The sequence below is a fragment of the Equus przewalskii genome, chromosome 19 (genome assembly GCF_037783145.1).
Source record: "Equus przewalskii isolate Varuska chromosome 19, EquPr2, whole genome shotgun sequence".
In the NCBI taxonomy this organism is placed as follows: Eukaryota; Metazoa; Chordata; class Mammalia; order Perissodactyla; family Equidae; genus Equus; species Equus przewalskii.
In genome coordinates, this window is record NC_091849.1 from 54,414,946 (window position 1) to 54,438,240 (window position 23,295).

Consider the following 23,295-nt stretch of genomic DNA (forward strand, 5'->3'; position numbering starts at 1 on the left):
GTCTCAAAGAGTACAGTGTTTTTCTTTTGTTTAGAAGTATAATTTGTTTTGTTTAGAGTATAATTTTAAGTATATTTTTTAAATAAATATTAACTCAGTAAGTTATAGAAGTAGAGTGGAGACAATGAAGATATGTGAAATGTTCAGCTAATAAAATATTTTTATGAACCGCTGACTTTACAGGCTTGCTCTGTAGCCTATGTAGATCCCAGCATCACCTTAATCACAGCATGTTTGAGAAATTGTTAAATGGCATACTACAGACCCGTTTAACTGCTTCCAACAGTGAAACAGTGGTCACACTGCTTTATGTTCCCTTGTGCTTTTCTTTTCTCTTCTGATCGCTTTTTGGGAGTTAGTGTTTGTTGGTCTGTGATTTTTTTTTTTTTTTGAGGAAGATTAGCCCTGAGCTAACTGCTGCCAATCCTCCTCTTTTTTTCTAAGGAAGACTGGCCCTGAGCTAACATCCATGCCCATCTTCCTCTACTTTATATGTGGGACGCCTGCCACAGCATGGCTTGCCAGTTGGTCTGTGTTTGAGAGAAGATAATTGTAGTAGCTAAATCTACAATTACTGAGAATTTTTAAAAAAGTTATAATAAGATGGGTGGCTTGGAAATGGGAGGGGATGGCAGTAGTATACTTGAGGGTGTCTCTTTTAGGTGGAGTAGAAGCTATTTATTTTAAAAATAATTAAAAATTTTAAGATTTGCATTGCTACCGCTAGAAGCTTTAAGGCCTTGTCAAGGTAGAAAAGTAAGAAAGAAGGTAAAGGGAGGGAGAACAAGAGTTGGAGAATGGTGAACGGTGAAAGAAGCTGAGAGAGCCAGGAAAGATGTGCTTATGGTGGGAGGTGCTGGTGTGCCACTGGTACCCACTGTGCCCCACATTATGGCAGCAGGACTGTAAGTTACCTCATTTCTGCTCTGGAGGATATCTAATCACAGAGCCAGAGGGCTAATAATAGTTCAGTCTAGATTAGGAAAAGAATGAAATTCTGGCAGGGAGAAAGTTCTTAGCAGGTAACCTTGAAATTTTATTTTGATGGATGGTGCAAGTCTTTGGTTATTTAGCTTTAAAACTTGGTCTTCTAGTTCTTCCAGTATATTAATTATTTTAAAAATTCCTTTTATAAATGACTTTTAAAGAAAGTTTAGGAACAATGGTGTATATTTATAGAAAGGATAATCAAATTTCTGAAATACTCAGGAAAATTTTAATCTGATATGTGTACTGTGTCATGTACAGGTTTGGATTGCACGAAAAGGTTCAGATAGAAATGAATAACGTGCAAGACTAATATTTTTGCATATTGGTTCTCTAATATGTTTTAAACTTTAGAAATTAAAATATTTTTAGCTAATTCTCACCAAACTTGTGTTACTGTTTTTCTCTTCTCAGATGAAGAAGATGTTGAGCTTCCAGATTTGGATTACCTGCGAACCATGACTCATATAGTCTTTGTAGATTTTGATAACTGGTCAAACTTTTTTGGTCATCTACCAGGGCATCTTAACCAAGGAACGTTTATTTGGGGCTTTCAAGGTATGGTTAGTAAGGGAAACATTTGAGACAACCTCCCCCTTTTTTTTTCTCTTCGAATATGCTTCACTTTAAAAGGACCCCTCTTGAGCTTTGCTTAATACAACATAGGAACATAATTGGAATATTGTCATTTTGCATTATAGTTATTCTGCTAGAATGTTTTTCTCTTTACGTTTCTCTATGCTAAATATTAGCTCTGTTTGGTTACCGAAAGTTTGTGGATCTTTAGGTACAGATTCAAAAAACCTTTATTCTGTTTATTAAAAAAAGCAGACTAAATAAACACCTTCCGTGTGCCAGGTACTGTACTTGGTACTAACACAGGCTTGTTGATTATTATGGTTACCTCCCTTTTAAAATATAAGGAGGCCCCGTGGCTGAGCGGTTAAGTTCACGCGCTCTGCTTTGGCGGCCCAGGGTTTTGCCACTTCGAATCCTGGGCGCAGACGTGGCACTGCTCATCAGGCCATGCTGAGGCAGCGTCCCACATGCCACAACTAGAAGGACCCACAACTAAAAATACACAACTATGTAGTGAGGAGCTTTGGGAGGAAAAGGAAAAATAAAACCTTTAAAAATAAAAAAATAAAATATAAGGAAATAGGCTGAGAAGTTAACTTTTTCCAAAGTATAAAACTAATAAATAGTAGAGTTAGCTTTTGAACTTGGGCTTTATGGCTGCAGGACTAGTGTTATTTTCAACATGCCATAACTGCCTCTTCAGCTCAACCTTACTCTTCATCAATATGTGTACCTTCATCTAAATCGCTTTACAAACCATTGACCGAACCTGGGAGAGAGACTTCTTTGATTTACAAAAGTTTAGTGAGCGTCTGATATACTTCGTGTTTGATGGGAAACAGCATAGACAGAGGAGGATTGGGATTTAGGATAGAAACGTACTGGCCTGGATAAAGTAGCCAGCACAACCTTTCAGTAAGTCTGGCTTTGCTGGTTGTCCGTCATTTCTATCCGCCGTACAGCCTCGACCTGGATGTAAAAAACTGCTAATGCTTCTATTCACATAGAATGGTACCCTTCAAAGCATTTTCACACCCGTTAGTTTTGATTCTCTGTAACATCACTGGGAATTTTCAGATGAATAGGCAGATTCAGGGAAGTTGGTCTACTTTCCCAAGGTTGTAAAACAACAAGGTGGTGATATCTGCACTAGAACTGCATTGTTCCTCCTTCTCATCTAGTATTTTCCCCCTAGAAAAGTTTTTTTTCTAGAATTTTTTTTCCTTGATAGACTTTTCAGTTATTTCTTTTCCCTATTGTTTGACTATCACTTATGCCTTTTCTAAAAACAATAGGAGGAAACACCAATTGGAAGCCTCCACTCAACTGTAAGATCTATAATTACCTGAATAGAATTGGGTGCTTCTTCCTTCATCCTCGCTGTAGTAAAAGAAAAGACGCTGCTGATTTTGCCATATGTATGCATGTGAGTCATTGTTTTATTCAAAATCTAATGCAAATCTAGGACCCGTCTGGATTTTTTCCCCCACTTGAATCATAATGACTGTAGCTCATTCTTCACTGCTGTATTTCTGTATAAAATCTTCTGCATCAGGTTCCACTTATGGCTGATGAGGACGGGAGTCCGTAGATACTTATGTACGGCTCTATCCCCAAGTTCTAGCAGACTCTCGGCTACGCATAGTCGACCTTCAACTATTTGTGGAATAAATGAGCAAGATATGGCACTACTTGATCTGTGCTCCGACACTCCCACATTTTAACATCTCTCAAATTGGGAGTCACTCTCATAATCACTGTTGGTCTAGATGAGATTTGCATTTGCTTTTGTCTCTGCCAGTCACCTAGAGAAACTACCAAACTGAGACCCAGTTTAAATTAAATTCTCTGCTTAAGTGTTTATGTATCACACTGATAACACGAATTTTGCAAATGGCAATTCTGCAAACCTGTTGACTGCTGCTTGTTTTGAACTACAAGGCATTTCTTTTTCTGTCTTTCCAGTGCTAGATTGCGTTATGCAAATATCCTTGCTGACCTTTTCTCTATGACAGATCGATTTCTGACTTACCCTGAGATTGAGTGTGTAGCCCTTTCAGCGTTCCAGCTTTGTGTGGGGGCCTCCTGTTTGACTCCTTTTGGCTTTCTTTCTTAGTGGTACATGAAATAGCTATCTTATACTTGTTGGCATTTTATATTTGGTTAAATGTGGTATATTTCATTTATGAAGATCTTTATATTATACTTTAGTGGGAGCTAGGGAATAAGCTAAATATACCTTTCTATGATGTGTTCATTCTGAAATAGATGTAACCTGATTTGAAACTCAAATGCTAATTTTTGTCAACACATGCCATTTGTTCCAACTTAGGCTGGCCGTCTAGATGAACAACTACCCAAGCAAATTCCTTTCACCATCCTCTCAGGAGATCAAGGATTTCTGGAGCTAGAGAATCAATTTAAGAAGACTCAGAGGCCAGCACATATACTAAACCCTCACCACTTAGAGGGAGATATGATGTGTGCCTTGTTAAATAGCATATCTGATACGACCAAAGGTACGCAGCTGCAGCCACAGTGCAAACCGCCCAAGAGGAGGAGACGTCACTGCTGAGAGAAACCAATAAACTGCTGTCCACTAGTGAACTGCTGCCTGCTCACTAAACCGTCATGCTCTCATACTTCTCTCGCCTTTATTTTTCCCTCATCTCACTCTCATTCTTTAGTGCTCTAGGAGGATGAATTCATAATTTTCTGGAGCCTTTTTTGATCTAATAGATAAAATCTATATTCATGTGTATAAAATATATCTTCATGCTTTGAAATATTTTAGTACAGTTTTGCAAAGCTCAGAATCCAGATCTTCACTTTGTTGCTGAAATTCCGAATTTATTTTCAGCTTTTCAGAAAGCAGAGTACTTATAGGTGAAACCAGAAAGCAGTAAGCAATAATATGGCTTACTTAAAAAAGACCATTTAAGAGGTTGACAGTGAGAAAATGAAGCCCTGAGAGATCCTGACTTCCTTGGAAAGGATAGGTACCTCCTGTCCCATTCCTGCGGCTTACACTCTCTTCTCTACCGCTGTGAGATGGTTCATTGAGAGGGTGTGCTGATATCCAGTTTCACTAACCAGTATTTAAGAAAGGATGTAATTTTAGGGATTCAGATAGGTGTTTTTTTCATAATTTCTGAAATAAATGTGGGTAAAAGAAGAGAATAAAAGAATAGTTTTTAAATATCTTGATAATTGGCAGCCATGAATAAGATTTGAAGCTATTGATGAATGACCTCAATGAAGAACTGTCTGCTTTTGGGCATTTTTATTGTATACCTTTAAATTTTCCAACTCTGCTCTCCTTCTAGCTAATTTTTTTCTTTGAACATATTTAGAGCCACACTTTGATGGAAAACCCATTCTGAAGAACTTGGCTCTAATCACACATTACAGTGGATCAGTTCACTTCTGCGAAGTTAGGAATCATTGATGTGCTGGCCCAACTGTGCTCTTTAAGGGAGACTCAACTCTGTTTTTCTTATTTATGTCATGGCTTAGTACTGAATTTTGTCTTCCTATAAATGTTGTAATTTTTGTTTTCGTCTACTTTTTCTATCTTTGACTCCTTTTTTTTTTCTTTTGATCTTTTTTTCTGTGCTTTTACTGTCCCTTCCCCAATCTTTAACAGTATCTACTTAATACTTAAGTTTTCACCTTTGCCACCCTAGGCCAACCCCCTTTTCCTCCTGTGCTGCTGCTTTGGGGAGCATTTCTGTTGTAACGTAGAATGTGAAACCTGGTAGGCATTTGCCTTTCTTTCAACTTCATTTGGAATGAGAGCAGCATATTAGTAGATCTGCATGAGTATATTAGGATTGGAGGTAAGCTATATGTAGGTTATTGTTGTGTACTGATTGTTCCCTTCTGAAGGTCTCTTATGCTCTAGGCATTTTTTATCATTCATTCATAATCAGTACTCTTTTGAACTTACTGCTCTTAGAGGGCACATGTGTACTTTATTCTGAATTTTTGTGACATGCAGAGAGAGTGCAGTGCATAGAGAATGACGTGAGCTTTGGTTCGAATGCTAACTTTGCTGCTTTGTGTGACTTCAGGCAAGTTACTCAACTTTTTCTGAGCCTCATTTTTTTATATCTATGAGGTTGTAAGTATTAATGTTATGTGTAAAGTGTCTAGCACAGTATGCTAAGCACTTTAGGTGCTCAATAAATAGCATCTATTTTTATTATTACTACTATAAAAATAAAATATGATTCCTACCCACTAGATTTTTTTTTAGTTTTTCTGTCCAATTTTTTTTTTTTTTTTTTGAGGAAGATGAGCTCTGAGCTAACATCTGCTGCCAACCCTCCTCTTTTTTGCTGAGGAAGACTGGCCCTGAGCTAATATCCATGCCCATCTTCCTCTACTTTATATGTGGGATGCCTGCTGCAGCATGGCTTGACAAGCAGTGCATAGGTTCACACCCAGCATTCAAGCCGGTGAACCCCAGGCCACCAAAGTGGAACGTGTGAACTTAAGCACTGTGCCACTGGGCTGGCCCCTCCAATTTTTTTTATTGTGGTAAAATATACATAAGATTTACCATCTTAACCATTCTAAAGTGTACGTTTCAGTGGTATTAACTACATCTATGTTGTTGTGCAGCCCTCACCACCATCCATCCCCAGAGCTCTTTTTATCTTGCAAAACTGAAACTCTGTACCCATTAAGCACTAACTCCTCATTCCCCTTCCCACAGTCCCAGGCAACTGCCATTTTACTTTCTGTCTCTGATTTTGACCAAGTATTTCATATAAGTGAAATCATACAGCATTTGTCTTTTTGTGACTGGCTTATTTCAGTTAGCTTAATGTCCTCACGTTTCTTCCATGTTATAGCATATTTCAGAATTTCCTTTCTTTTTAAGGGTGAATTAATATTCCATTGTATGTATAAACCCTATTTTGCTTATCCATTGATGGACATTTGGATTGCATCCATGTTTTAGCTATTGTGAATAATGATGCTATGAGCACGGGTGTACAAATATCTCTTTGAGACGCTGCTTTGAGTTCTTTTGAGTATATACCCAGAGTGGAATTGCTGGATCATACGATAATTTTATTTTTAATTTTTTGAGAACCCTCCATACTGTTTTCAGCAGAGTCTAATGTTCCCACCAGCATTACACAAGGGTTCCAATTTCTATGCATCCTTGTCAACACCTGTTATTTCCTGGGGTTGGTTGGCTTGTTTGTTTTGGTGAGGAAGATTGGCCGTGAGCTAAGATCCATTGCCAATCTTCCTTTTTTTGCTTGAGGAAGATTATCCCTGAGCTAATATCTGTGGCAGTCTTCCTCTATTTTGTTTGTGGGACACTGCTACGACATGGCTTCATGAGCAGTGTGTAGGTCCATGCCTGGGATCCGAGCCTGTGAACCCTGAGTCGCCAAAGTGGAGTGAGCGAACTTAACAGCTGTGCCACCGGGCCAGCCCCCTGTTTGTTTGTTTTTGATGGTAACCATCCTAATGGATATGAAGTGGTATCTCATTGTGGTTTTGATATCTATTTCCCTAATGATTAGTGGTGTTGAACACTTTTTCGTGTGCTGTAACCACTACATTTGACAAGTAATGAAAATTACTAAAATTAAGTGGCCAAAGAAGTGTAAAGTCCTTAAATCAAGATATTGCCTTTAGATCTAGATTTAAAGATGCTCTTGTAACTCAAAAATTAAACAGAAGTTGCACTGAATCACAGTGTGTTCAGATTCAGTTTGGTTTAAGACAAAAGTGTTTTTCTTCCTGGAGGACTTACAGGCATCAAGTTGTCCAGTAGTGAATTGTGTAAAGAGGAAATCAAAGAACAGTTCCTTTCCTGGATAACTTTATTCCATCACCTTTCCTAACGAATGGCTTTGTGAATAGTAGATAGTTTTTGTTAAGAAATGATATTTAATATGTATTTCTCTCAGTGTCAACAAATACTCTAATTCCTATTGAGCCTTTAGGGTAATTTTGGTAACTACAAGAATGCAGGATAACTCCTTTCATCTACTTAGCACAGTGTTCCTATCTTCAGAGGTGACAACCAGATAGCTTTGAAGGCAATCTGGTTTTGGGCTGGGAGTCAGTGGATCTTTCTGAGACTCTGTCAAAAGATTTCTATACCTCTTTCCCCAAAAATGAACATGTGTATATAGTGTCACATACAATTTCAGGAGATTTGTGGTCCCAAGGGTCCTAGTTACCAACCAACCCACCCACAACACTCTCATTTTTAGGATGTGACAAAAGTTCATACTGTAAGTCATATACGGTGAAACATTCTCTCGTATTTATCATTATTTTACAAGTAGTCTGGTGATTTTTCAAGTTTTTAATATCTCCACTATAGCATAGACAAATGATATCAGTTTGAATCTCTTGTTTCTTTCTAACTTTTCAGAAATTTTCTATTATTAGGACCAGAAAGTGATTTTATTAGACTGGAACTTCCTGTATAAACAGGAAGAATCTGTTAATAGTGTCATGAGAATCAGTGAACATATAGTATCTTAAATATTTAGTCTTTGCCAATTTTTTAGTTAATTGAAAGTTTTCTCAGGAGGTACTTATCTCGGTAAAAATAGAGATGTTCAGAGTTGCCAGTTCCCTCCATGAATGTTCAGTCATTTGGTCATAAGGTATTACTTTTTTGCTTGGTAGGGAGGGGACAGGTGATACTTTTTGCTACTGACGCTTTTTTAGATCTCTGACTTGGTTAGTTAGGGTAAATCAGTTACTCTTTGTAGCAAGGTGAGCCTTTAGACTAAGTCTGATATTTGAATGTGTCATAGTTTTTGTCCTATAAGATCTCTCCTAAGCATCAGGGTTCCAGCACCAACATTTTGATTACAGCTATGGTGTATCTATAAATCTTTGTAGAGATTTAAAGTTAGCTATTAATCTGTCCTTAATTGATACCTTGGTCCCCTTATCCTTCATCAGTTCTATTTTATATTGTACCCGTCTTCGCTTTTTAAAAACTTTCTAAGATACATAGATCTTTTCTAGTAATCCTAATCAGAGGAGCCAGGTAGACTTTCTCTTCCTTTGGACCTTGTAACATTTTATTCAGAAATAGATATTCATTCTAACTCAAGCCTCATGTTTTAAAGATGCAGATATAACTTGTCACTTAAATGTTGTTTTAAAGAAGAAAAAGGAAAGTAACTTTATTGGGAGTCTACTGTGTGCCAGCCACCATGCTGGCTGCTTTTTATATTGGTGGTGTTTGAAGATGTTTAAACATGTTGGAAGAACTTCTTCCACATGTTGTTTAATCCTCTTTGCAACACTGTGAGGTAGGATATGTTAAGTTACCCCATTTTATCAATGGGGAGCAAAGGTCCAGAAAGGTTAAAATAAGCTACTTGTGGCCATAAGCAAATGCTTTTCTCTTTCTCGGTGTCACCTGCTAAGGCTGAGGCTTTCACTGATGCAAATACCTGCTTTTGTGATGTAGAGAATACAGTGTGAATTACTGGCTCTAACCATATCCTTGAAGAACGAAGATAGAGATGTTCTGCTGCATTCTAAGGACGTTGCGGAGTGTGTGTTAAGATACCAAATATGCAAGGTTTTTATGAAATAACATTTAGGAAGATGCATTTTTATTTTTTTTGGCAGAAGATAAAAAGATTTGATCGTGGGTTTTGATACTTAAAAAAATAAGCTGATTATGTGTCAAACATAGCCAGGGAAAGTGATTAGTGTGTAAGTTCCCTAGGATGTTTTGTCTCATCATTAAATAAAGAAGCCCTGTTTTCTTTCCTGAGACTGTAAAGATGTAATGCCAATGTGATGAGCACATGCTGAGTCAAGGGACCACGCCAGCACCACTTTTCATTCACCCCTGCTTGTAGAACACCCTCCTTCGGATAAAATAGCTACACTACTTGTTTTTACTACATTGACCATACATTTTGAGGGTTTTTTTTTGTTTATTCTTACTTCCCAAATTATTAGATTATTGCGCCTACCCCAGCCATACTTCTTGATGACTGAATTTCTGAGTTACCATTTTCCACTGTTGCATTGGTGATGACCATTGCTTATATAAAAAGTTTTATGGGCTCTTAGAGATGTTTATATAAGAGACCTTGCCCATGTCATGTAGCTTAGTTGAAGAACATTGACTTGATTTGTGTAAGTTTTTCTTTTTAAAAACAGTTTTGTATATTCATTTGTTTATAGTTCTTAAGTAGGTAAACATCTTCCTTGCAGTTTTACGTGAAGTATTAACTTACCTAGAATATTTTCCTTAGGTAATGCAAGGATGAGCTTGAGCATAGGCTGTTATGAATTAGTGAATTCAAATTGAAGACAGATTTTGCTGTGCTTCAAGATAGTTTTTGTTGACTCTCAAACACTCCCTTGGACTGTCTTGTATCTGTTTGGTTTGTATCTTCTGTCCAGACTGAATGGGATGGAGGCATTAAGTGTGGTTGGTATCTATAGAGTCATACCAATCACATGGACTTTTAAAGCTGTCTTAAAAATTGAACGTAAAAGTTCACCCATGCTGAGAAAGTATAGATGATTGAAGCAGCATCGTGCTCTATCAAGTAGGTGTTGTATAAAATAATTGTTCAACTTAATTCTAAAAGTCTATCTACCTCTTGTTTCCTCAGCCTGTTAATGAGACTGTAGTTGGTTACTTTGGGCACTATCCTAAAAATCTATCTGATGCAATTAATTCTGTGCAAGGTAATAAAAACAGGAAAGAATACTCATGATTTTCTGTGTTCTACAGGTGGGGCTGAATGAGGCAAAGGAAACTTTTTAATTTTTGCAACCTAGTGTCAAGCTGATCCTTGTGATCAAAGCTACAGTTTGCTTTAAGCCTTGTGTGCAGTGCTAAATCGTTGAGGCCAGTTAAGACTTGCTTTTGACTAGCCTTGACTTTGAATTGTAGTAACAGAAACCTTGGGTATTTTCTCTTTGTTCCTAATGTTCTAAGTCTTAATTTATTGTTCTTCAAATTGTAAATGTAATGTTTTATTTCCCTGAGATGCTGCTTGAAATATTTGAAGCAGTAGACATATATACAGATTGTAGAAAGAGCAATAGTATATTTGCTGGAATGGTAAAAGATGACTTGTAATAACAAATTTTTGCAGCAAAGAAATATAAAGGAAATATAGTGATTTTTATTTATAAACAATTATAAATCTTGAATTTTTAAATATATTTCAAGTTTTTACATATTTTCACAAAAGCAGATAATCCGTGTGACTTATATTCAGTTATTTAAACCGTGATTCAATCACTATGAGATATATCTATATATATTTAAATATGTTTAAAGTGATAAGCCAAATATTAGGTCACTGATAGTACCATCGTTCAAATTTAAAGTGAATTTTACAGTACCTACTAAGTTATGCCATTTTTATAAAGCCATAGGTCTCATTACAAAAGCATGTGAGATGTCAGGTAAGTGAGTTTATGCCATTCCAGAGGCAACGTTAATTTAAACCTATGGTCTCTGTAGAGGTGAATGCATATAAGTTTCAAAATACAGGAGAATTTTATCTGTCACCAGTGTTAAAAATTTTAAGATGATTTCATGCAAATGAAACTTGGGAGTTTATTTGCTAGGTCCAAATAAACACACTAGCATTTTTTAATTTCTAGTTTTTTTAAATACTAGAATTTTATATTTCCCCAACAGTTATGTTAAAAGAACTTTTTCAGATAATTTTTTTGAATAGAAAACTAAAATTGAATTGCCTATTTCATTAATGTTTTTTTTTTTTGATTTAACTAATATCATTTGGTAAGCATTTGAAAAAAAGCTGTAGGAAAAGTGTTGTAATACTAATTAATTGTAATTAGTAAGCTTGGATATGGGAGAAGTCATTGAAAATAATATTGTTTGCAAATACATAAATTATGGCACAGTAACTTTTTTAGAAATACATTTGCATTTATTGATTCTGCCTTACAGAATGTGACAGTGATGATAACCTGGGTAATAAAAGTACTTCAGTAGGAGAAGAATTCAGATCCACAGAAGGTAACCTAATGGAGTTAATCCTTTCCCTTACTTGACTGTATCTGTATGTTTTTTAAATTTCTCCCTCTCTCACCCCTTCATCCCCCCTGCTCCCACCTATCCCTGAGTTTAAAAAAAGTTATCTCCCTGTTTAAAGGATAATGTGCATTTTGTCTTGTAAGATGATTTAGGGGCAATACTAGTTTAGGATGCTAGAACAGGAATCAGCCAATTATAGCCTTTGGACCAAATCCAGACCACCACTTGGTTTTGTAAATAAAGTTTTATTGAAACAGCCACATTTTTTATTTAAGAATTGTCTTTGCTGCTGCTTTCACACTACAAAAGCAAGGTTGAGTATTTGTGACATAAATCGTATAGACCCCCTTCCCCCCAAAAGGCTAAAATAATTATTTTCTGACCCTTTTCAGGAAAAGTTTGCTAACCCCTGGGCTTGGGGAAGATTTTGGTTCCCTAATTTTTATTTCTTTTAAGTAGTATTAAATTAAGAATATTAGAAGTTATACAGTGGAACCATGAAAACAAGCACTTATATCTAAATATTAATGGACTGTTTCTATAAATTAAAATTTTTTTCCCCTCTTCTTGAAGGAAAAGTTATTTCCTTCCGTAGGGTGAAGAGGACTTTTTATTTATTTCACATCGGATCATTTGATGGCTATATACTACTATTTGGTTGTGCTGTATGCTCATTTTTTACTTTGGTTTTTCCATAACAGAATGCTTTTTATTAACCATGGGAAAAAATGAAACAACAGATTTTAGAAAATACTTTAAGCTTCACTGAAGTTGAAACTATTTTATTGGCATCTTTGACAGTAAAGGACAACAGTAGGCATCTTAATATGCATTCCAATTAGTATTTGTTGCTGAAGATTTGAGAGTGAGAATGTGGTGACTAGAAAGTAGGGAAATGTGACTAAAGAAGCACAAACAGTGGCCAAGCTGATTTGTTTTCTGTGTTTTTGCTTGACTTCTCATATAATGCAATTAGCTTGACTGAGAGCATACTAGAGCTTTGTGCTATTAGGAGTTTGGGAATTTGAGTCTAGCAGTGGAATTGATTTATCCACTCAATGAAGTAGAAAACTATAATCTTTCTCTCTTATAGCCAAAATTCACTGGTTAAACAAAGTTGGCAGTAAATCTACAGCCTAATTGGAAGTCAGCTTTTTGACCAACTTGTTTTTCCAACATGATCTTGCAAGGTCTAGCTCAGTACTTAGCAGCCACATAATGATGAGTTAAACAAATGAAAGAACATTTGTAAGTTTTAAACAAAACTGCCAGCTAGGTTGTTTATCAAGCCATTAAAAGATAAACACCATTGAGTGTCTAAGTAGTCCAGACTTTTGCAGCCTTTATTTGCCACCCATGACTAATCCCGTGGAAAATGCCAGACAAAATTAGAACTTTTAAATAACCACACTTGGGAAGCCTTCACAGTTTTGTGGGCTCCTAGCTAACCCAGGAAATCTGAGATGTGTATAAATGAATATGTACCAGAAATTCTATCATTTTATTATCTATGTAATACATTTTATGGTTTGGAGATTTAGAGAGTTGTTATATTTTTGTGACTCTTTAGTTTGGAAAAAAAGGATTAATGTTAAAGAATTCAAGAAAAGATACTTTAAAACTTGTAACTAGTTGTCATATAAGGTAGGGACATAATGCTCCAATTCTAAGAAAAATCAGAGAGGTGTTGTGTGTGCAGTTTTTTTTTTTTATTTCCTGATGATTTATATATAATAAATGTGAGAAGCACACAGGGTTCCATGTGAGTTAAGAAATATGGTCTCTTCTGCACTTTCTTCTAATACTCTTCCTTTCCCCCCCTCCTTTTTTCCCCTAACTACTGCCTCCTCTAGATCCTCTCTGTACCATACCAAGTGGATTTAAAAAGTTTCTGTCGGCATCTCTCATCCCCACTAGACTGTGAGCTCCTTGAGGGGTAGGGTCATGTTTTATTTGTCTTTATTTCAACAGCATAGTGTTTGGCCGTAATGATTGTTTGTTGAATTAATAAACTTATAACAAACTTAAAACATGTTAGAGCTGCTAGGACCCACTCCCTATAACTAGAAAAAGGAAATTAAGACAGAGGCCATTTGGCTGGGAGAATGTTCGATGATTTTCTTGACTCTGCACCATGGAAGCCAAGTGATTGTCTAGTCCAGACCTGATGGCAAAACTCAAAAAAGTTTAACTTCTGAACTCTCTTCTCATTCCTTCCCTTCCCAACACAACACTGTGAATGCCTGACAAACGGTAGTAAAAGGCGGGATAAATTTGCTTGTGGCCTTTTGCCTTGGGGAGGCAATTTCCCTGATTGTCCCCCTTCCCTCCACTGTCATTTGTCTCATTCTTTGTTCTCTATAGACCAGTATCAGTCTCTGATTATCCAGGCCAGTTATAAAGATCCTATGCACATTATTTTGTGTACTAGACAGGGGAAATAGAGCCCACATAGCTTGGTGGTAAAGAGTGCTGACTTTGGATTTGGACTGCCTGGGTTAAAACTCAGCTCTGCTGCTTATAGGTTACGTAATGTTGGGCACGTCACTTCACTGTATGTCAGTTTTCTCATTTTAAAAATGGGGAAAACAACCATAAAGGGGAATACTAGTGTACCTGTCTTGCTAGAATAACCTGGCACATCAGAGGCGGTACATGTGTTGGTTGCTGCTGCTGTTATTGTGATTTTCATCATCATCATCCTCATTATTCACTGTTACCCACATCTGAGATCTGCTCTGGAGGTATGCCTTCTTAAGAGAGGTATTCTGACTCAAATCACTGGAAGAGAAAAGAGGACAGCATTATGTGGATGGTTACCCTTGCAAAACCATCTTTCCATAAATGTCAAGAGTGTGCCTTAGAGTTCCTTCAATTAATAGCAGTCATCAATATAATTATTAATATTAAAATGTAATATTATATTACATATAATTGTATTAAAATGTAATTAATATTAAAATGTAATAATGTAAACAGTAAAACTCCATATCATGTCCAGTTTAAAAAAAAAGGATAACAGAGCCTAGTATATTTGTTTTTTAATTTAGTTAATGTTTATGAAAAATCTAATACTTTAAAAACTACTCAATCATAACAACTTGTGAGAGTCAGAATATTCTCTCATTTTACATAAAAACTTAGTTTTCTAAACGTTAAGTTATGTGCCTTCAGATTCACAGCCTCAAAATGATTGGGGCATGATTTGTATGTAGGTCTTCTAACTCCTAGTACTGGGTTCTTTCTTATTCTGTCATAATTACCTCTCCTCCAAGAGAATGAAATTAAGGCAGAGAGAAGGGAGAGTAACAGAGACATAGACTTAGCCATATAAAAGGAAAACAGAGACATAACTTCCCATAAATGTTCTTTATTTCTTCATAGAGCTTCAAGTTACTGTCTAATGTCCTTTCATTTCAAGCTGAAGGATTTCCCTTGAGCATTTCTTGTAGGTCAGGTTACTAGTAACAGTCTCCCTTAGCTTTTGTTTATCTGAGTATATCTTAATTTCTCCTCCATTTTTGAAGAATAGAATTCTTGGTTAACAGTATTTTTTTTCTTTCAGCACTTTTAATGTGTCATCCTACTGCCTTCTGATATCCGTGGTTTTTGATGAGAAATAAGCTATTAATCTTATTGAGAATCCCTTAGATGTGATGAGTTGCTTCTCTCTTGCTGCTTTTGTTGTTTTGGCTTTTGACAGTTTGACTATGATGTGTCTCAGTGTAGATCTCTTTGAGGTTCTCTTGCTTGGCATTTGTTGAGCTTCTTGGATGTATAGATTCATGTCTTTCATCAAACTTGGGACATTTTTTGGCTGTTATTTCTTCAAATATTTTTTCTGCCCCTTCTCCTTCTGAGACTCCTGTAATATGTATCTTAGTCCATTGGATGGTACCCCACAGGTCCCTTAGGCTCTGCTTGCTTTTCTTCATTTTTTGTTCTTCAAACTGGATAAATTGTGCTGTCTTTGTTTGTTGATTCTTCTGTCTGGTTAAATTTGTTAAACTCCTGTAATGAATTTTTCATTTTAGTTGCACTTTTCATCTCTGGAATTTCTATTCGGTGGCCTTTCATAATTTCTCTCTCTTTATTGATATTTCTTATTTTGTTCATATATTGTTTTCCTGGTTTCCTTTAGTTAGTTATTCATGGTTTACTTTTGCTCTTAGAACATATTTAAGACAGTTTAAAGCCTTTGTCTAGTAAGTCCAACAACATCTAGGCTTCCTCAAGGACTATTTAACTTAATTTTTCTCCCTTTCAATGGGCTATACTTTCATGTTTTTGTGTATTCTTTGTGTTTTTGTTGAAAACTAGATATGCAAATATTTTAATGTAGCACCTCTGGAAATCCGATTCTCTCTCTTCCCCAGAGTTTGCTGTTCTTGATTGTTGAAGGTTTCAGTTGTCCATTTGTTTAGTTACTTTTCCAGACTATTTTTGCATCCTTGTCATGTATAGTCATTGAGATCTCTTCCTTTAGCTTGTGTTCAGCTAGTGTTTTGACAGAGATTTCCTTAAATACCATGAGCTAAAAAAAGCAACCTTTCCCAGTCTTTGCAGATTGGCTGCATGCTGGGACCCTCAACATTTAGCTAGGCTAGCAGTGAGCCTACAGATCAGCCAGTAGCAAAAGCTTAGAGACTTCTCATGTAGTTTCTGAGCATGCCTCCTGTCCTGGACATGTGCCTGGCTTTCTAAATTCTCTAGTACATATAGATGCCTTTTTTTCCTTTGTGCTGAGGAAGATTCACCCTGAGCTAACATCTGATGCCAATCATCCTTCTTTTTTTTTTTTGTATGTGAACTGCTCCCACAGCATAGCCACTGACAGATGAGTGGTGTGGTTCCACACCCCCGAACTGAACCCAGGCCCCTGAAGTGGAGACAGATTAGAACAGACAAACACAAGTTTGTAGGTTCTGCTCTGCTCCATCTGGACCAAGGTCCCACACTAGGAATATGGGCTGCTGCCTTCAAGACTGCTGCTGAATCAGGGAGTGATGGGGAAAGGGCAAGTAAAAATAGCACAAGGCTTTCCTACTGTTTTTGTGTTTTCTTGATTCAGTGTTTGCTTGGTTGCTGTGAACCTGTGACTGTTTTCCAGACTTTTGATAAAATTGTTTCTTCTGGTTTCTGCTTGTGTTTCAGTGTTTCTATGGAAGGACAGGTGTTTAGAGCTGCCTACTCCTCCATTTTGTTGAATTCACTCCAAGACTGATTTTATTTCTTCTTTAAATGTTTCGGAGAATTCACTGGTAAAACTCTCTGGGCCCTGAGTTTTTTTTCTGGGAAGTCTTTTGATAATAAATTCATTTTCTTTAATATATGTAAGTATTTGGGTTTTGTTTCTTTTTGTGTCAGTTTTGGAGAATTGTGCTTTTAAAGACATTTGCTCATTTTACCTAGATTATCATGTACCAGTGTAAAGTTGTTCATAATAATATTCTGTTTTTATATATTTTTATATTTCTGTAGGATCTGTGGTGATATCTCCTCATTTGTTCCTGATATTGGTAATTTTTATTTTCCTCTCTTCTTTTTTTTAAATTTCTTTGCTGAGGATTATTAGCCCTGAGCTAACGTCTGTGCCAGTCTTCCTCTACTTTAGATGTAGGTTGCCACCACAGTGTGGTTGACGAGTGGTGTGGGTCCATAGGTCCATGCCTGGGATTCGCACCTGCAAACCTGGGCTGCCAAAGCGGAATGTGCTGCACTTAATCACTACACCCTGGGGCCAGCCCCTGTTTTTCTCTCGTCTTGATCAGTCTAATTACAAGTTTATCAATTTATTTGATCTTTTCAAAGGTGAACTTTTTTTAGTTGATAATTTCTCTCTTTTTAGTCTGCTTTCAATTTTATTGATTTGTGCTCTTTATTATTTCCTTCCTTCTACTTTGGGTTTAATTTGCTCATGTTTTATAGCTTCTTAATGTGACACTTAGATTGTTAACTTAAAACTTTCCTTGTTTTTTAATATAAACATGTAAAAGTATATATTTTCCTCTAAGCCCAGGTCAGCAAGCTTTTTCTGTAAAACACCAGGTAGTAAATATTTTAGGCTTTGTGTGTCCTATGGTTTCTGTTACAATTACTCAACTCTGTTATTATAGTGTGAAAGCAGCCATACAGAATACATAAACAAATGAGTGTGAATGTGCCCAATAAAACTTTATTTTTGAAAATTGCCAATGGACTGGATTTGGCTCACACCCTGTAGTCTGTCAATCCTCTACTTTTGCTGTGTTCCACAGATTTTCATATCTTGTATTTTTGCTACCAATCAGTTTGAAATATTTTCTAATCTCACTTGTATTTTCCTCTTTGACGTATTGGCTCTTTAGAAGTATATTGTTTAATTTCCAAATATTTGAATGTCTTATCAATTTTTAAGTTAACTTTGTTGTGGTAAGAGAATATATTCTGTAAAATTTAAATCTTTGGAAATTTATTGAGATCTTTGTAGCCCAACATGTGGTTTATCTTGGTGAACATTCCATATGGACCTGAAACGACTATGTTTTCTGTGTTTATTGGGTAAAATACTTTATAAATGTCAGTTAGGTCAAGGTGGTTGATAATATCAGCTCTTTATCCTTTCTGATTTTTTATCTCATTGACCTATTGATTACTGCAGTAGGGACCATGAACTCTTCATCAATGATTGTGGATTTATTTTTTTCTCTTTAGATCTGTTAGTTTCTACTTTTGTATTTCGAAGTTCTGTTTTTAGTTGCATATATCTGTCTGATGTGTCTTCTTAATGAACTGACCTGTTTATCATTATGAAATGTTCTTTATTCCTGGTAGTACCTTTTATCATGAAATTTTTTTATATGATATTAATATAGCCACTCAAGGATTTTTTTAAAAATTGTTTTAGTGGGGTCATACTGGTTTATAACATAGTGTAATTTCAGGTGTACATTATTATATATCAGTGTCTGTATAGACTGCATCGTGCTCACCACCAGTAGTCTAGTTTTTATCTCTCACCATACATATGTCCCCATTTATCCCTTTCACCCATTCCCTACTCTCTTCCCCTCTAGTAAGCACTAATCTCTTCTCTTTACCCATGTGTTTGTTTATCTTCCACGTATGAGTGAAATCATACACTGTTCATCTTTGGCTTATTTTGTTTAACATAATATCCTCAGTGTCCATCTATCTTGCTACAAACGGGACAATTTTGTCTCGTTTTTATGGCTGAGTAGTTATTCCATTGCATATATATACACCACATCTTCTTTATCCATTCATCAGTTGATGGGCACTTAGGTTGCTTCCACATCTTGGCTATTATGAATGATGCTGCAGTGAACACAGGGGTGCATAAATCTCTTTGTATTGTTGATTTCATGTGCTTTGGATAAATACCCCATAGTGGGATAGCCGGATCATATGGTTTTTCTATTTTTAATTTTTTGAAAAATCGCCATACTGTTTTCCATAGTGGCTTCACCAGTTTGCATTTCATCCAGCAGTGTATGAGGGTTCCCTCTTCTCCACATCCTCTCCAACATTTGTTCTTTTTTGTCTTGTTAATTATAGCCGTTCTGACAGGTGTAAGGTGATACCTCATTGTAGTTTTGATTTGCATTTCCTTAATAATTAGTGACATTGAACATCTTTTCATGTGCCTGTTGGCCATCTGTATATCTTCTTTGGAAAAAATATCTGTTCATATCCTCTACCAGTTTTTGATCGGGTTGTTTGGTTTTTTGTTCTTGAGCTGTTTGAGTTCTTTACATATTTTGGAAATTAACTCCTTGTCAGATATATGATTTGCAAATATTTTCTCCCAGTTGGCAGGTTGTTTTTTTCCTTTTGTTCATGGTTTCCTTTGCCTTGCAGAAGCTTTTTAGTCTGATGTAGTCCCATTTGTTTATTTTTTCTTTTCTTTCCCTTGGCTGAGTAGACATGGTGTTCGAAAAGATGCTGCTAAGACCAATGTCAAGGAATGTACTGCCTATATTTTCTTCCAGAAGTTCTGTGATTTCAGATCTTATATTAAAGTCTTTAATCCATTTTGAGTTGATTTTTATGTATGGTGTAAGATAATGATCTACTTTCATTATTTCACACGTGGCTGTCCAGTGTTCCCAAGACCATTTATTGAAGAGAGTTTCCTTTCTCCATTGTATGTTCTTGGCTCCGTTGTCAAAGATTAGCTGTCCGTAGATGTGTAGTTTTATTTCTGGGCTTTCAGTTCTGTTCCATTGATCTGTATGTCTGTTTTTGTGCCAGTACCATGCTGTTTTGGTTACTGTAGCCTTGTAGTATATTTTGAAGTCAGGGATTGTGATACTTCCAGCTTTGTTCTTTTTTCTCAAGATTGCTTTGACTATTTGGGGTCTTTCATTGTTCCACATAAATTTTAGATTCTTTGTTCTGTTTCCGTGAAGAATGTCATTGGGATTCTGATTGGGATTGCCTTGAATCTGTACATTGCTTTAGGTAACATGGACATTTTAACTTTGTTTATTCTTCCAATCCACGAGAATGGAATATCTTTCCATTTCTTTATGTCTTCAGTGTCTTCAGTGATGTGTTATAGTTTTCAGTGTATAGGTTTTTCACCTCTTTGGTTAAATTTATTCGTAGATACTTTATTCTTTTTGTTGCAGTCATGAATGGGGTTGTATTCTTGACTTCTCTTTCTGCTTGTTTGTTATTAGAGTATAGAAATGCAACTGATTTTTTTAAGTTGATTTTGTACCTTGCAACTTTGCTGTAGTTGTTGGTTATTTCTCATAGTTTTCTTGTAGATTCTTTAGGGTTTTCTATATATAGAATCATGTTGTTTGCAAACAGCGAGAGTTTTACTTGTTCCTTTCCAATTTGGATTCCTTTCATGTCTTTTTCTTGCGTGATTGCTCTGACCAAAACCTGCAGTACTATGTTGAATAGAGTGGGCACCCTTGTCTTGTTCCTATTCTCAGACAGATGGCTTTCAATTTTCCACCATTATGATGTTGGCTGTGGGTTTGTCATATATGGCCTTTATTATGTTGAGATACTTTCCTTCTATACCCATTTTATTGAGAGTTTTTATCATAAATAGATGTTGGATCTTGTCAGATGGTTTCTCTCCATCCGTTGAGATGATCTTGTGATTTTTATTCCTCATTTTGTTAATGTGGTGTATCACATTGATTGGTGTGCAGATATTGAACCATTCCTGCGTCTCTTGTATAAATCCGGCTTGATCATGGTGTATGATCCTTTTAATGTATTGCTGTATTTGGGTTGCCAATATTATGTTGGGCATTTTTGCATCACTGTTCATCAGTGATATTGGCCTGTAATTTTCCTTCCTTGTGTTGTCCTTGTCTGGTTTTGGTATCAGGGTGATGTTGGCCTCGTAGACTGAGTTAGGAAGTATTCCATCTTCTTTAATTTTTTGGACTAGTTTGAGAAGGATAAGTACTAACTCTTCTTTCAACATTGGGTAGAGTTCTCTAGAGAAGCTGTCTTGTCCTGGAGTTTTGATTTTTGGGAGCTTTTTGATTACTATTTCGGTCTCTTTACTTGTGATTGGTCTATTCAGATTCTCTATTTCTTGTCTCAGTTTTCAGAGGTTTTATGAGTAAGAATTTATCCATTTCTTCTAAGTCCAATTTGTTGGCATATACACTCATACTTTCTTATGCTTAATTTTTACGTGGCATATATTTTTCTATCCTTTTACTTTCAATCTGTGTGTGTCTTTATCTTAAAAGTACATCTCTCATAGACACCATAAAGTTCAATCTTACTTTTTGATTTACTCTAACAGTCTCTACTTTTTAATGATGGATTGTTAGTCCATTAGCATTTAATGTACTTTCTTACATGGTTGGGTTCTTGTCTGCCATTTTGTTTTCTCTTTGTCCATTGTTTTGCCTCTTAGTTCCTCCTTTCTTACCTTCTTTTGGATTATTGTCATATTTACATTATACTCTGTTATATTTATTTAACGTTTACTAGCCCTTTGCACTAAGTTTTATGGTTACTCTAAAGATTACAACATATATGTTTTTTCTTTTTACATGATACTGAGTGCTACCATACTCCACTTTATCTAAAATGTAGAAACTTTCCAATACTATAGGGCAGTTTACCTCCTGCCCCCAATTCCCTATGCTATAGTTGTCATGTGTATTACATCTACATGTGTTATAAACTCTACAGAAAGATGTTATTTTTTGCTTTAAACAGTGCCATGAATTTTAAAGAGAAGAAATATATGGTCTTTTATATTTACCTACATAATTACCATTTACAGTGACCGTCATTCTTTCCAGTAGATAAGAGTTTCCATATGGTGTTATTTTTCTTCAGCCTAAAGAACTTCTTTTCTTCCATTAAAAAATATAATGCATTTTTGTTAGTGATGAATATTCTGGCTTTTTTTAAATATGAAAATATCTTGTTTTTCCTTTAATTTTGAAGGATATTTTCTCTGGCTTTTGAATTCTAGTTGACTAATATTTTTTCCCTTCAGCACTTTAAAGATGTCATTCCATTGTCTTCTGGCCTCCATTGTTTGTTATAAGTTACCATAATTTATATTATTCTTCCTCTTTATGTAAAGTGTCATTTTTTCCTCTTAGTGCTTTCAATATTTCCTCTTTGTCCTTGGATTTTAGCAGTCTTCTATAATGTCCCTAGATGTGATTGTCTTTGTATTTATCCTGTTTCTAGTTTTCTTAGCTCCTTTTATCTGTAAGTTTATAGGCTTCTCCCAATTTTAGAAATTTTCAGCTATTATTTCTTCACAATTTTTTTGCCCTACTTACTGTTTCTTCTTTTTTCAATCTTCCAAGTTTATTGATGCTGTTTTCTGCTACCTCCAATGTTAAGCTCACCCAGTGAATTTTCCGTTTCAAATATTGCATTTCGGGGCCAGCCCTGTGGCCAATTGGTTAAGTTCGCATGCTCTACTTCAGCCACCCGGGGTTTCGCCAATTCAGATTCTGGGTGTGGACCTAGCACTGCTCATCAAGCTATGCTGAGGCGGCGTCCCACACAGCAGAGGCAGAAGGACCTACAACTGGAATATACAAGTATGTGCTAGGGGGCTTTGGGGAGAAGAAGGAAAAAAAAAAGATTGGCAACAGATGTTAGCTCAGGTGCCAAACTTTAAGAAAAAAAACAATAAATATTGTATTTCTGAGTTCTACAGTTTCCATTCCATTGTTTTTTTTATAGTTTTCCTTTCTCTGTTGACATTTCCTGTAAATTCATCCTTAAGTCTTTGAAAATATAACTTTTCTAAAACCCTTTTCTGCTAATTCTAACAGCTTGATTATCTTGGGGGTTAGTTTCTATTGACTACTCTTCCTCTTGACTGTGGGTCACATTTCTTGTTTCTTTGCGAGTCAACTGATTTTTGATGCATACTGGATGTTGTGAGTGTGCATTTACAGATTTTCTGGATTCTCTTATCTTCATCTGAGGAACGTTGGTGGTTTTTTTCCCTTGCAGGCAGTTAACTGACTAGACTCACCCTCCACACTCTGCCTCTTCCACAGCAGGCAGCAGCTAAAATTCCTTGTAGCTTTCCAGCTGTTGCTTTTCGCTGAGAATCTTGGATCCTCTCCTGTGTGTGCACAGTTCAGAAGTCAACCGAGGATTTGTGGATCTGGAGGGTACCTTGTCCATTGCTTTCCTGTTTCTGCTCGGGTCTTCTTCTTTCC

General features: G+C 36.1%; 1 protein-coding gene across 8 annotated transcripts in view; it reads left to right on the top strand.

The window, feature by feature from the left end:
* ZNF451 (zinc finger protein 451) overlaps positions 1-23,295 on the top strand; it is a 79,519-nt gene that overhangs the window by 50,214 nt on the left and 6,010 nt on the right. Inside the window, exons 11-16 of one of the 8 annotated variants that reach the window (XR_011530134.1) lie at positions 1,402-1,545; positions 2,862-2,992; positions 3,899-4,085; positions 11,522-11,590; positions 16,763-16,941; positions 17,090-17,127. Coding sequence is in view for 5 of the 8 variants with exons in the window: in XM_070586344.1 (XP_070442445.1) it covers positions 1,402-1,545; positions 2,862-2,992; positions 3,899-4,085; positions 11,522-11,590; positions 13,462-13,532 (602 nt within the window). In the remaining 3 variants the exon portion in view is untranslated. Of the gene's footprint in view, positions 1-1,401; positions 1,546-2,861; positions 2,993-3,898; positions 5,406-11,521; positions 11,591-13,461; positions 13,545-16,762; positions 16,942-17,089; positions 17,128-23,295 lie in introns of all 8 variants that reach the window. The other 7 variants (XR_011530135.1, XM_070586344.1, XR_011530136.1 and 4 more) reach the window with 7 other exon arrangements.